We start from the raw sequence: 15,938 nt of genomic DNA, 5'->3' as shown, positions 1-15,938 counted from the left end.
GGACTGTAAAAATGTTAAAACCCATGAGAGGGTATGTAGTATCTCCTCTCCGCTATCCTTGCAATAGGTGGCAAGGACAATGGGGTCTGCCAAAAAACCTGAGAAGGCTCCAGAACAGACTCATTAATAGGCAGAGATATCCTTGATGGAGCTGCTGCTGTTAAAAATGCCCACAAGCCTGTTGGACTTTTCCTGGATCTCCTCTTGATGGATGGCTAGAACCAAAGACATTCTTCGCAACAACTCTTGATGGGCTTTGCAGTCATCCAGTGGCAAGGAAATAGGCTCCACCATGACAGCATCATATGGGTTAAGGAAGAATATGCCAATGATCCTCGGGGCTTATCCTGTTTCAATTCTTTTCAGGGAAGCTCAAGAGAAGGATCCTGCCCTTGCACACCGTGGGCCCACTACCAAGGTTGGGCTTTTTTAGGCGCTGACATTCTTGATGATGAGCCAAGGAGGTAGAGTGGGAAGGATATGGGGACTCTTTTGATTGAGGGAGGAACCCTCGTGGGTTCCCCAAAAACCACCGATATGGGGCCTGGCCCCCAACTGTGTGCAGACAAAGGGTCCTTGCAGTCTGTACTCTGCTGGAACAGAGGCTGAAGCCAGGGTGGGCAGGAACTGCATACAGGTTACTGGGTATGTCCAGACAGCCACACATAAACCTACTTTAGAATTCAAAGAAGAATCCACTTCTTCATGCAGGAACTGTCCCCTCAGTACCAGAGAGGTAGGCTCAGATTCTTGAGAAGGGGACAGCGAGATGCTCTGTGGATTTCCCCTAGATGGTACCATTTTAGTCAGTACGCTAATTGTCAAATCCGATAGTTCCACATGGTGCGGAGCTGAAACTGCGACCATCAGTGCCGACGCCAAGCAAGAATCTTGAATTCTCAGGGAAGGCGGTATTGACAGATTCAACAAACACTTCAAGAGTGGATGGTACCGAGAAAGTATTCTGGTCTTGTGGCACTAGAACCTGAGGTGACAATAGTGAAGCTGGTACTGAACTGGGCTCTGGATCCAACAAACTCCCATTCTGAGGCTTGTTCTGGAGAATGCCTCATTTATAGCACACCTTTGAGTCCTTAGCAGAGGCTCAACTTCTGCACCTCTGATCCTGAGGTGCCCAGTACCAAATCCTTAGATTACTTGTGTTACCTCTTCTTTGGCACCAGTGAAATTGATTTGTCTCTCAGCACAACCAAGGCTGGAGGAGCACTGCTGCCCGATACAGAGGCACTTTGTACCCAGATTGTGCAAGAAGGCTCCAATAGAGGATGAAGCTCCAATTCCAACTTAAGCAGGTACTTAAGTCTAGCTGCCCTGTCCTTTTGGGATCGGGGCTTAAACGCCTTAGAGATACTGTATCTGTCACTAACTTGAGCCTCCCCCAAGAACTTAAGGCAGCTGGACTGCAGGTCACTAATTAGTATTAGTTAGGAGCTGGTGTCAAACCCCCCCCCCCAAAAAAAAACAACAAAAAAAAAAACCAAAAAAACCTAGAGTTAAGTCAAACTAAATGCAAACTGCCCTATAAAAACAATGGGTACTAATGACAGTAACCATGCCACCCCACAGGTACCGATAAGAGAAAACTCTCCCAACGACTGCATATACACCTATAATGGAAAGGACGTGCAATTCCTAAAAGGAGAACCTTTATTCCTCCTCCTCTCCCCAAACCTGGATAGGTTCAGAATACTTATTGTTCTTTAAAAATTTAAAAAACCTAAGTGCTAGAAACTCAGGAAGTTCACAGCTAAGATTCCAATACCAACTATAACTCCACCCTGCATCACTGTTCATTTCCCACCCATGGGCAGGTGCAGCCACAGATCTAGTTACTTTATTGGAGTAGAGTATTGTCAATAATGTCTTTGGAGGGCCTTGCATTATTGTCCCTTGCTGGAAGTGGTTCCCAAATTGATCAGCTGGCAATGAACAGAAGATTCCTGCTGGCCAGCTGTTTGATTCTGGTACAGCATGCAGGATATGGGCTCAGAATTCCAGTCAAGTGATCCCAGCTCCCCTTACCTTTCACAGCTTCACTAATGTGTTTGTCCTGTGGTTAGAGAATTCCATGTACCATTGCTATTCAATGCCAGCACTGGCGTAACAGTGCCAGGCATTTCTGATAAAAGTAATGGTAAGCTCTGGAAAACTCCTAAAGAGTTTCATTTAGGGACGCAGATTTCTCATTATTAAGGAGAATGTGGAATACATTACCGTTGTTTAGTTATGTAAAGTTCTTCAAGCAAACGTTGCTCCTCATAGCTCATCCAACGGTCTTCAAGATCCTCCTCTTCCTTCTGCAGCAATTGTTCATACAGTCTTACTGGATTCCAGCCAGTCATTATGTCATAAGTAATTACACATCCAAGGGAATGTGACACAATTGAGACTTTCCCTCCTTTTTCTTCAAACTCTGGATTCCGAGAACAGAACAGCATATATAACCGGTTCAGCTCCTGTTGAAGGCCTTTTACTAGCTGTTTTAAGAAAGAAAACGTGTTAAGATTTCATCATTATCTACTTAATCTCCCTGTTCCTGTTCTTACTACGAGTTCAAAGATGGAACTGCTTCATGGCAGTGTATGTGGCCATTCCAGTATGCACTAAATGTGACTCGAGAATTTTGCTTTATCAACGAGTAACTTAAAACTGTTCAAAAGATAACCATTTATAAAAGAGAACAAATTAACCATGACTCTAAATCTCCTGTTTAAAAAAAACGTTCTAAGGATTTTATTCTTAAATTTCTGACGTACTCTCTACCTTAACTCCATTTTAACTCAGTTCTCTGTCTGGGAATTTCCAGGGCTTTAGACATGTTTATGGACATGTGCTAACAGTCAGGGAGCAGGGTCTCTATGGTGCTTTGGAATTCACTGGGTCCACAAGCTGCCATCCATGAGTCATCCTACTCATCTACAGTTTGATTCATGTGTACCCTCTCAGCACAGGGCCCCAAGATACCTAAGGACCTGTTAAAATATTCAGCTTGTCCTGAAAAATGTACAAGAGTCAGCAGAGAGGCACCCTTGACTGGGAACAGGAATTAAAGTATGGAATCTGTGAGAGGCCAAGAAGCAAGGAGAACAGCAGGATTCACTACGGCTAGGGGAAATGTGGAGAGCTTAGTTATGCAGGCACTCTGACTTGGCAATAAGACACACCCTGTGCTCCTTAGGAGCTCTGTAAGACTACAGGAGGCATCCAGTTTCAGAACTGCCTTTGCTGGTGGACTGATGCTGATTCATGTGTACCCAGGGCATCACAATGTAAATTCCCAAAGCACCCTAGTTTAGTATTAGCTGTAAGAAAGTAATTTTATAACAGTGCTCACAGAAACCGTGACATCCAGAGACCTCTGTGACATTTCTGCCCTGGGTCTGGAGCTGTCAGCAGGCAGCACCTCAGCTCTCAGCCGCTGCTGACAGTGGGTCCCCAGCAGCTCCTAGCCGCCAGGCAACAGGGGAGTCCCAGAGCTCTTAGCCGCTGGGCAACAGAGGGATCCTGCAGCTCCCAGCCCCCGCAGGCAGTGGGAGTTCCCTGCAGCTCCCAGCCACCAAGGGCAGTGGGGGACCCGCAGCAGACCTCCCAGGTGCCCAGCCATTGTGGGTGCTGGACCCTCCTCCCTCTCCATTTTGTCAGGGGTATTTTTAGTAAAAATCATGGACAGGTCACGGGCTTTTGTGAATTTTTGTTTATTGCCCATGACTGGTCTCTGATTTTTCCTAAAAATATCCATGACAAAATCTGAGCCTTAAATCATGAATCTTTTGATTCTTCGTTTCTCTGTGATCATCAAGACTTTCCCTTACTCCCCAAGATTGGGACCAATAAGTGCCATCGGCAAGGGGGAAGCTGTGCCACTTCATGTCTGTTTTGTGGAAGTGAAAAAGTGAAAATTTTGCCACCTGCCTGTGGTTAGATAGGGGCCCAAGATAGACAGTGAGTACCATGCACAAACCAACTCGGACCCGGAAGTATTAACTCCGATTCCCATGAGCATTCAATTGGCGTAAGAGTTTGAGGGTACGTCTACACTATGGGATTAGTCCGATTTTACATAAACCGGTTTTGTAAAACAGATTGTATAAAGTCGAGTGCACACGGCCACACTAAGCACATTAATTCAGCGGTTTGCGTCCATGGTCTGAGGCTAGTGTCGATTTCTGGAGCGTTGCACTGTGGGTAACTATTCCGTAGCTATCCCATAGTTCTCGCAGTCTCCCCCACCCCTTGGAATTCTGGGTTGAGATCCTAGTGCCTGATGGGCCAAAAATCATTGTCGCGGGTGGTTCAGGTAAATTTCGTCACTCATTCCTTCATCCGAGAAAACAAGGGCAGACAATCATTTCGCGCCCTTTTTCCCTGGATTGCCCTGGCAGACACCACAGCACAGCAACCATGGAGCCCGTTCAGCTTTTTTTTTTTTTTTTTTTTTTTTTTTACTGTCACCGTATGTGTACTGGATGCCGCTGACAGAGGCGTTACTGCAGCGCTACACAGCAGCATTCATTTGCTTTTGCATGATAGCAGAGACAGTTATCAGTCGTTCTGTACCGTCTGCTGCCATTGTAAATTGGCAATAAGATGACGGTTATCTGTCGTTCTGTACTGTCTGCTGCTGTCATGGGTGCCCCTGGCTGAGGTCGGCCGGGGGCGCAAAGGCAAAACTGGGAATGACTCCCTGAGTCAATCCCTCCTTTATGGTATCTAAAAATAGAGTCAGTCCTGCCTAGAATATGGGGCAAGTGTACTAGAGAACCAGTGTATCAGAGAGTACAGCTGCTCCATGTCAGATCCCGCAGAAATGACAAGCTGCATGCCATTCACAGGGGTTGCCCCTGCAACAACCCCACCCGTTGCTTCCCTCCTCCCCAACCTTCCTGGGCTACTGTGGCAGTGTCCCTCCCATTTGTGTAATGAAATTATAAAGAATGCAGGAATAAGAAACAGTGACTTGTTATTGAGATAAAATGAGGGGGAGGCAGCCTCCCGCTGCTATGACAGTCCAGGCAGAACATTAAGCGGTGTGGGGAAGAGGAGCCCAGCATCCCGCTGCTATGATAGTCCAGGCAGTACAGAATCTTTTCTTTACACATGAAAGGGAGGGGGCTGATGGAGCTCAGCCTCCAGTTGCTATGAGGAGGACGGTTACCAGCCGTTCTGTACCATCTACTGGGAATGACCGGGAATCATTCCTATTTTTACCCAGGCGCCCCCGGCCAGCCTCACCTGAGGCCAGCCAGGAGCACTCACGGGCTGATGGTGACGACAGATAGCAGTCATATTGTACCGTCTGCCACCGGGGAGGGGAGAAGAGTGGATACTGCTCTTCACTGCTACAGCATCGCGTCTACCACCAGCATTCAGTAGACACAGGGTGACATTGAAAAAAGTCAAGAAACGATTTCTTTCCCTTTTCTTTCACGTGGTGGGGGGAGGGAGTAAATTGACGAGCTATACCCTGAACCACGCCGGACAATGTGTTTGAACCTACAGGCACTGGGAGCTCAGCCAAGAATGCAAATAGTTTTCGGAGACTGCTGTGGACTGTGGGATAGCTGGAGCCCTCAGTACCCCCTCCCTCCCTCCATGAGCGTCCATTTGATTCTTTGGCTTTCCGTTACGCTTGTCACGCAGCACTGTGTAGCCTGGAGATTTTTTTCAAACGCTTTGGCATTTCGTCTTCTGTAACAGAGCTCTGATAGAACAGATTTGTCTCCCCATACAGCAATCAGATCCAGTATCTCCCGTACGGTCCATGCTGGAGCTCTTTTTGGATTTGGGACTGCATCGCCACCTGTACTGATCAGAGCTCCACGCTGGGCAAACAGGAAATGAAATTCAAAAGTTCGCGGGGCTTTTCCTGTTTACCTGGCCACTGCATCCGAGTTGAGATTGCTGTCCAGAGCGATCACAGTGGTGCACTGTGGGATACCGCCCAAAGGCCAATACCATCGATTTGCGGCCACACTAACCCTAATCCGATACGGTAATACCGATTTTAGTGCTACTCCTCTCGTTGGGGAGGAGTACAGAAACCGATTTAAAGAGCCCTTTATATCGATATAAAGGGCCTCGTGTGGATGGGTGCGCTGTTAAATCGGTTTAACGCTGCTAAAATCAGTTTAAACGCGTAGTGTAGACCAGGCCTGAGATGCACCCAGCATACAGAAGAGACAAATATCTGAACTCCAGCCTTTTAAGAGGCTGGAGATGAGGAATTAGAGCAGGCTCATAATCACCCATAAAACCAATACTGGTCCTTTTGGTGAGTGGTGGTGTAAAGGCTGACAGCAGCTGATGACATCCAAGGCTTCTGATTAAATATTTCCCAGTAGTGTCACTCATCTCAGTTTCCTAATTGTAGTTTACCCAGCAGTTCACGTATTTTTCCAAAATCTGCTTTATAAATGTAGCAACATTTAGATTCCTTCATATAATGTGATATTAAAGGACCAGTTAAGACTGCATTAAAATTTTGCATGTTAGTAATGTGCCTCAATCATCTAACTATAACAGTTCTATTATGTAATCAATGCTTGTATAAAGATGTGTCAAAGAAAAGTGCATTTACAACCACATCTGAGGCTGAGACTGTGTATTATTCTTTATATGGATTAATGACATATATGGTTATGGATTATTTAGAGCTCCTTGTGTTCAATAGTACTGATCAGCTTCAAGGGGTTTATGAAGATATTTTGTGTAAAAATCCAGAAAAAACATTTCTCCAAAATTGCTTCTAAGTTGCTGTAAGTATTACCTGATTTGATCAAAACTTTACTATTCTGCTCACTGCTTGGTTAAACTATGCCATAAATAAGTCCTCTGAACACTGCTCTGTCACATTTCTCCTGTTACTGGGCATCTCTGCAATTAGCGTCATTTTCCTATTTTACCAAAAAGAATGAATAAAAAGCCCCACAAAAGGCAGAAAGAAGCTCTTTGGAAGAGAAGCACAAATGAGACAGGTGGAGCTGGCATCCACTGAATTTGAAAACACAGAACAATGCTCAAGAAGAGAGGATCAAAATTTTTAACTATAATGCAGTATAGTCTACAAGCATGTATTGCAGTAGACTAATCCTATGGTAGTCCTAAAATGATGGTATATTCTTAAAATGCTAGTTCAACCTAACAGAAACTTCTAATCTGCTCTCAGTTCCTATTTCCTAAGACAAGATGCATGGAGAAAACTTACCTAAGCAGAAATACTGACAACCATAGAGGTTAAGGAATGAGATCAAAATAAAATCAGTTCTACATGCAGAACCCAACCCAGTCAGTAACTGAAGTGATGTTTCCAGAATTTGGCATAAGGGGTGGCCAAGAACATGATTTCATTGAGGAGCAAGCACAGTAACACTCCCCATTCAGGGATGGCCTGGTATTTACCAGATGTAGGTTTTGCCAGGTAAAATCAAAGATTTTACGGCTCTGGGAAAAACTAGGTACTTCCAGTTTAAAGCATTTTCCATTTTAAAAACTGTTGGTTAATGCACACCACATTACACTTAGTTTTAGTTACATATTCAAATTGTGGTTACATAAGGCAGTAGATTTGTAGATTAATTCAGGGCTGCACAAATAAAAAGTAAAACTGCACTGGGTGTAATACTAATATATGTAATTATAATACTGAACACCAGAATGCCTGTATACATTTTGGTTTGGTATTTTCTCAAGGACTCATATTTCGGTTTTCAATATTATACAAACAAAAGTCAAAAACATTTGATTATATGAAAACAACAACAATGCAGAGTTGAGGCCTTGAAGCATGCAGGAACCAGACGCATGCAGAGTTGCAGATTACCACTCTAGGTCCATTTGGCCATGCAGCATTCTATAGCAGAAGACCAGCTTTGATGTAGTGGAAAGACCGAGCCCAATCCCGTTTTGAATGGATGTTTTCAAAATTTGAAAAAAGACTCATTCTACGCTCGCTCAACTTGCAGGACATTGATGTAATTATATTTCTCCGTTTCCTTGTTTAAACCTTGTGTAAGCCAGTATTTACCAGCACCCTGTCCTAAACTAGTTTTTCTCGAAGGAAACACCAATCCTGCCCATGCCCCCAAGACTGCTACAGGAATTTTAATTTAAAAAATAAAAGAGATCAAGAATTCATTTTTAACTTGCACTTTTCAAAATGCTGTATTCTATGAATCAATACTGCATATAAATATGAATGGCAGCTGTGGTTACAAATGTTAGCAGAATGTTTCACTGCCAGACAGTAATCATTTAACATCCTCAGCTTCAAAACATTTAACAAACATTAATGAATCCTTACAATAGCCTTGTGAAATAGGCAAGCATTATCTCAATTTCAAAGTAAGTTCTCTGAGGCTGGGACACTGCCTACTTTGATGTTTGTACTGAGTCAAATGCATTTGGGTACTACTGAAAACAAAATAAATAACACTGCAGATAAAGAAACTGATTCGGAGAGGGTTACCCAAGGGCACAGGAAAAAAAAAAAATCAGTGTCAGAGATGGAATTAGAACTCAAGACTTCCCGCCTAACAATCCTGAGCTCAGATCACACCATTCCTATGTGTTACATTTTTACTGGGATGGAAGAGACCTTCTGTGGAAGAAGAAAAATATAATTGGACCCCCCACCCCCTTCATTTCATGGACATCTGCATCGATAAGTGACCTTCGGGCATTTATGGCATTATATTATGAATTTCTCATTTTCTACAGATTTTGAGGTAGAAGAGGGTATGTTCCTGTCAAGCACATCTGAAGTATCCTGTTATCCACCTGATAGGATGCTTCTATCTAGTCTTTAAAATCATACTGTTATCGGAGAGTTAAACTAACACACCAAAATGTATGTATGATAGGAAAGAAACTCTGCACATGGACTTCTCAGCAGCTGTAAATTCAGAAACAAAAGAGAGGCCTAATGACCAGATTACAAGGCTGTAATTCAACCTGATCAGCTGACAGAGATTGTTTCTAAACCCTAAATCACTGAATACCTAACCTATCTGCACAGTATAATTTATTACTATAGCTAAGCTGTAAGATTTCCAGTCACCATTATCATTAAAGTGTCATGAATTAACTGAGTACCCAAATATTTTGCAGTTATAGTATAACAAACTCCTCTCATTGCAGTTGTAAAGCACCATTTCTTTCCTCTGACTACACGGGTCTATAGCAGCATTAGGATTACATAACTGAATCTTTTGGTATTTAGTAAGTAAAAAAAGAAAAGAAAAAGCGGCTTACATTCTAAGTCCCAGCAAAGATATGATTTGGGTAATCAGTGTATGTCACAAAATTAAGATAATATTATTTGACTCTCAATAGCTTTCTCAATCTTAAAAGGACAAAATATTCTGGCCAGCAAAAGGAGAGCTTGGTCTGAGAAAATTCTTCATCTGGTTAAAGGTATTTTAATCCCACCAAATCAGTTTTGTCATTTTATCCTGTTATAAACCTCATCTACTCTCTATAAAATGCATTCACTACAAACTCCTTTATGCTCCTTAAATCAATGGCCTTATTTTTTCACAGGCAACATCAAAAGTATTGCTTTAATTCTCCATTGACTTTCCTTTCCAAGACTGCTTTTTAAAAATTCAGATACAAACAATTCATTAGCTACAACTACTAATAAATAACTGAATATTGGCCTATGTTATACAGATCAGACTAAATGACCATAGCGTTCTCTTCTGGCCTTGAAATCTATAAATGTTTCCAGCTAGGTTACTTCAAAATATTCTCTTCTCTAAGAAGATTAGATAAACCCAGCTTTTTACCTTTTCCTCATAAATGATTTAAAAAAACCCCAATTTTAAAGATGCTTAGATTTGGGGGTAATATTAACTCCCATGAGAATGGGAACAAAACTGAACACTGTTCTGTACGCTGCAGGCTTTATCAGTCTTTGTATCATCACTTTTTATGTTCACAAAAGAGAGGTTAAAGCCTGGTGGTTTTCTTTGCTGACTTCTCGATTTTTTTAAGCAACATTTTTTGAAGTGCTGCTCTCCCTCTTCAAATCACTGAAAAGTTAAATTAATATTTAGTGGTCCAAAAATCTCAAACTGATGTTTCTTAAAAAAATTAAACCCCAGGTTGTTTCATATGTAACTGTAAGCTCTTCAAGGGCAAGAACCATGTATTCCTGTATTTATCCTAGCATAATGAAGCCCTGATTTTGATTGGGGCCTTTGAGTGTTACTGTAACACAAAAAACAATAAAAAAAATTACAATACTTCAGTTGTTTGGGTTTCTTCCTTAAAGAGGGAATCCCCATCTTTCTTGTTTCTAGAGAGAGTCAGCATATACTCTCCAAGCACTCCACGGGTTATGTAGACCTGCAAGTGGCAAGGTCTAGGGGGCTGACGAGAAACTGTAAGCTGTGGCCCTGTGCAAGGTGGGATAAGGGTTTACTCATTCAGGAAGTTACTGGTATTACAGCAGGGGGTGCAAACAGCTAGCGTGCCTGTTTCCCTGGTGTGTCACAAAAGTATCTAGGTGGTGGGACAAGGGTGTGTGATTGCTGCAGAGACCCCGAGAGGGCAGGTGTGACTGCCATATATCAGCCTGGACCTAGAAAGCCTGGACACTTTGTAACTTAGCAACTGATGGCCCAGAGGCTCACCCAGTCTTAGGAGCCAGCCAGTTTTGACCAGCGGGAGAACCAAGGGCTGAAGAAAGAGTCCAGGTGATCCATTTGCCCAGGAAAGAGACAAAGGACAGAGGAGGAGCAACTGAGCATAACAGAGGGTGGGCTGCTGGAAGCTGGTCAGTCTCCTAGGTTGGGACTCAGGAGGGAGAGCCCAGGGCTCTGGATCCCCTCCCACAAGATGGACTTTCCTGAAACTACTTTCTACTGACTGCCTACTTTCTGTGCTAACAAGAACTGTTCTACACTTTGTTCCAGATGACTAATAAACTGTTGTTTTACAATGCTGGCTGAGAATCTCTGCTGATTGTGAAGTTGGGGTGCATGGTCCCTTTTGGGGGGCGTGTAAGGCCTCCCCAGGCATCCTATCCAGGTGGAATCAGTGCAGGGAGCTCATGATGTGAACAAGAGTGCTGAATGCTCTGAGGTCAGACCCAAGGAGGCCTGCCCTAGTGAGAGTGTGCCCTGAGAGGTAGTCACATTATAAGAGGGTCTTGACTGAACTTCATTCAGAGCGGTTCTAGAGTACAGAGACTGTTCTCTGGTGACACTTACCAATGCAGAAGTGCATGAAGATGTCATTTGAAGCACCACAAAGGGCTTCCTCTGGCCCTGAGCAAAGAATAGACCAAAAAGGCTCAGAGTGGGGACACATCCATGCTTCACCCTGCTTGTGATTGGAAATGGATCTGTTAGATCACTATCGATGCTAATTCTTCCAGCCATGCCTGCATGGAACTGCCAAATGAAATTAATCAATTTGTCTGGACACTCAAATTTAGTGAGGAATTTCCAGAGGGCAGTGAGGTTGACTGCATTGAATACAGATCTAGAAACATAATGTACAAAGATTGGTGCTTTTTGCAACATTTTCCCTGTAACTGACGAATGATGAAAATCACGTCAGCAGTGCTCTGCTGAGCACAAAAAGCCACACTGTGATGGAGATGGAATGTTGTTGATTTGAGTCACAAGACAGGTCAAGAGAAGCCATGCAAGAATCTTGCTGGCCACAGAGAGCAAAGATACACCGTGGTAGTTACCACAATTGCTTTCAGAGCCTTTACACTCTGAGATGTTGGTATCTTTCAGTTGCTGCAGAATAACTGCTTGATGCTTGATGCTAGATGTAAGAAAAATTCACAGAGCTCGTCAATGCAAAGATTTCCTCCATGTCTGAAAACCTCCGCTGGAATGGCATCAGGACTAGGGGATTTATTATTTTTCATTACTTGAACACATCAGCTCACATGGGTGGATCGGCAAGTGCAGCAGCTGCCGACAGTTTATACACATTATTCAGAGACTCAACAGAAATGATTAAGTAGTTCAATAAAATGTTCAAGCCACTGTTGGTGTATAGCAGAATGATCTCTGATGAGAGATTCACCATCGGCACTTGTTAGCAGTGTCAAGGCATATCAGGCAGGGCCACACACAGCTCTGACCACATCATAGAAACCGTTGGAGTCACCTTTATCAGCAAGGGCCTGTAGTCCCTCTGCTTTATGGTTAAACCACATATTTTGCATTAGGTGGAGTTTGTGTTGGCATGTATTGCAAGCTGCCTTATATCTGGCCTTTTTCAACCCAGAGAACAGGTCAGCTAAAAGCACAGCATGTGCTCGTCGCTTTACATCTGAAAAATTCAATACATCAGTATCATTACTGTCAAATTAGACTTCATGACAGCATCTCACATACCCAACACAATACACTATGTTGTTATAGTGTCATGCAGGGATAGCCATTCAGCGGATACATCATCACTGATTGTTGGAAGAGATGCAATGGTTTAGAAAAAACAGTAGTTAGCTATGTTGAAAATTGTTCGATGATTGACAGATCATTCAGCCAGGCAACATTTACATACTTGACAGGATTTTATGCATTTTCAACCAGATAGAGAGGGAGAACTTTGCTCAAACAAGACCATGGTTAAGTCCAACAATAAGCTCTGTGTAATACCCAAGTTATGTGCACATTTCTTAGATCCCACTGTCAAACACACAGTCAATCAGATGGCAGTGAGCATCCAGGTCGTTTTATATTTGCTGAAGAGTCAGAAGACAGTATTTGTAATAACTAGATGGTGCTCGGTTAGTTTGCAAACTAAGGACAGAAAATAAAGTTCCAAGTTTTTCCCATATATGGTAGCAACTGACATCCAAAATCTAGGTACATTTACAAATAAAGCAAGAAACTTGACCTCACAGGATCAAGTTACTAAAAGGTCATCAGCTTATATCTCACAACTGAGAGGGTAAACGCACTATGACCTTCATGAACCTGATTAAGGGCTTTCTACGTGCTCATGGAAAGCCATAATGACAGTCAGATAAAATTCAAGGGGAAGATATCTATAAACCAGATTGACAATCAAGCAGCTTGAATAAGTCCTGAGAAGCACATTAACACTCACACTGTGGTGTAGCCCCTTGAATCTGAACTGGAGGAATAAAGGCTGAGAGGATGTCACAAAGATAACTACAGGGCTTATCACATTGGACTAAAGTGTACACTGCCATTCAAGTCTCTTGACTTCTGACAGGGGCATTCTATTCTGCTGTCCCTGTTTCAAGGCCTTCTGATCCAACTTCAAGCCACATTTTTTTTTGCTTTCCCCTCATCTAAATAGCACAGCTCCCTGAAGTACCGCTGTTCTACTCCTCTCACCTCAAAAGAGCTGCTCTCCGCTGCAGAACACCTCATTCTGTTGAAATGTTGAGGCTGGCCAACTGAAAAATTCATTTTCAGAATCTTACTGTCTGCTACAGTCATTTGGGACTAAATTTAAGTATTTTGGTACAGGCACATCCAGTATACTGGCATATTACAAAGTTGAGAAGACATTCAAGGACAAGCAGATAAATTAAGTAGAAGCGAAAAACCTGTATAGCAGTTCTTTAACTATTCGGTTCAGAAGACTAAGCAAACACAACATTGCATCAATCTCAGTTATCAGTATAAGTTAGAGCTCCTGGCTTCACAAACCCCTCACTTTTAAACACACAAAAACAAGTGCATACTCTTGCTGCCAGATAGGCTTTGCAGTGTCAGCAGGCTTCAAAGGTAAACTTGACATCAAGAGGGCACTACAGAGAAGATATAGTCTAGACAGTGAAAAGATTGGAAAATGGGTTCCTTTTCAGCTTATCCTCTTTAGGTACTCCAAGAACTAGCTGTTAAAGATTATGCTATTGGTGCGATGTAGTTTGGAAATATTTCCTGAATACTCGAGGTTTCAAGTTCCAAAAATAACACAGAAGTTTCTCCTTTTCAGGTCCATACTCTGAAATATTGATAACACTTAATCTTCATTTGAATAATCCTTTAAAATACAAAAGGATGTTAAAAAAAGAATACTAGCTATGAAGCCTGTCAAGACTTGTGCCAAACTATTGCATCTTTATAAACAGGGTTTTAATACAGTAATTTGCAAGATACTGATAATGCAAAGGTTGTTAATTTTTTCTTTGTTCAAAATTGCAAGAGTATAGCTATTAAATAATTATTACTGAATATTTAGATATTACAAAAATATCAAGTAATTTCAAGGAAGACTAGGGAATGCCTACACAAGGAATCTCCTGGATATGCAATCTGTGCATTTTAGTTTATTAATTGGCCTAGTAAAGCACATTATCTTCCGTTTTCTATATAGTCTGCAGTCATCGTTCCTCAGATCTCACTAAATACAGGCTGGAATGGCCAGATGGGAGACCTTCGAGAAAAACTTCGCAGCTCCAGAAGCAGAGCTGGTCATCTGTCAGTAGGTGGCACATTTCCTTAAATACTGAACCAATGCCTAATATAGTGATAGGGGACACTGTTTCTTTGAAACATAACACAGATGTCTTAAACACTTGTAGTCAAATGGAGGTTTCATGAAATGTTCTGTTAGAATAGAGGAGTTAATCATGATATCCTGGCCAAATTTTAATTTGTTCAATTCTTCTGTAGTTTCAACTGGTTACAGTATTTTTCACTTCCTGTCCTAAGCTATTGGGAAATGTTGCTTTATGTTCTTGTTAAATAGCTGCAGCATTCAATCCTAGCAGTGGCTGCATTTCAACAGTGGGCAAAGTGATCCATAAGCAGCTCCTACCAACTGTGGGTAGGTGTTGCAAGGCTTAATATAGAGATATTTAGATATCCCTGAATGAAATGTGCAAATTACTATTTATACTGTATTCAGAGGACATTTTCTGCCAAGAAAAATATATATAAATAATGTACAGATTACAATCAGCTTGGATAGTTTAAGTATAGTGCAGATCACTGAAATGAGCATTTAACAAGAGAAGATAGGTGACAAAATGCTAAATTTATATTGTGTCAATTTTTTTAGTCTCTTTCAAAACAGTTTATTAAAGAAACACAAAGCTACTGTTACATGGTTGTGAAACTTAGAAACCCATTGAAATAATCTTCACACAAAGTCACACTACCATAAATGGACACCAAAGAGGAGAGTATTAAGGTAAGTGATGACTGTTCACATATTTGTAGGAGATACCTGCACATCACAACAAATTTTATCATAGTTTCCCACTATTTTCTACCTAATTTAAAACATTAATATATGCGAATAATATGCTACATGACTTATTCATACCAGCCAGCTATCCAGTTAAAATCAGAAGCAACTTTTGGAGTTCTGCCACTGTGTTACAGAAAAATGCCAACTAATGTTGGAGGTGGAAGTCTTCTACCATGTTGTCATAGTATTCAACACAGCAATCCATCTACATTAGCAGTGTGTTTGTGTGCTGCTTCCTGACTGTGACTGAGGGTATGTTTATAGTGCAATTTGTGGGTGAGTGGGAAGGTATGTGTGTGGGGCACATATAGACATACCCAATCTAGCTAGCTTGGGTATCAAAACCAGTGACATTGTGGCAGTGCAGGCTTCAGCCTGTGCTTGGCTACCGGAGTAACTACACAGGATCTGGGATGGATCTTGTATAGTTTGCACTGAAGCCCATGTCTATGCATGCAGTAATTAATTCCCCTGTGTGCCCATGCCCCCAACCCCCCCACACTCTGTAGTGCTGATGTACCCTAAGTGACATGACACCTCAACAAGTGAGAGGAGAGTAGAAATAAAATGGTGGCTACTGTTCATGAATCCATATGGTCAGTTTACTTACAAGAAGGGTCAAAAGTTGTAAAGCAGCAGTTACACTAGTTCTACTCTGTTTTAAATTGTGATGTAGATTTGCTAGGTAGAATAGCTCCTGCTTTCCTCCGCAGCAG

The 15,938-nt window shown here is 42.1% G+C and overlaps 1 protein-coding gene across 2 annotated transcripts in view; it reads right to left on the bottom strand.

Annotated features, from left to right (window-relative positions):
* The window catches only part of DDHD1 (DDHD domain containing 1), a 126,087-nt gene that overhangs the window by 31,335 nt on the left and 78,814 nt on the right, over window positions 1-15,938 (bottom strand). For both annotated transcript variants that reach the window (XM_050952548.1, XM_050952549.1), the window contains one exon: window positions 2,236-2,498. In XM_050952548.1, the coding sequence (XP_050808505.1) occupies window positions 2,236-2,498 (263 nt within the window). The remainder of the gene's footprint in view (window positions 1-2,235; window positions 2,499-15,938) is intronic.

The sequence above is a fragment of the Gopherus flavomarginatus genome, chromosome 5 (assembly GCF_025201925.1).
Source record: "Gopherus flavomarginatus isolate rGopFla2 chromosome 5, rGopFla2.mat.asm, whole genome shotgun sequence".
NCBI lineage: Eukaryota > Metazoa > Chordata > Testudines > Testudinidae > Gopherus > Gopherus flavomarginatus.
This window is presented reverse-complemented; position numbering and strand designations above follow the sequence as displayed.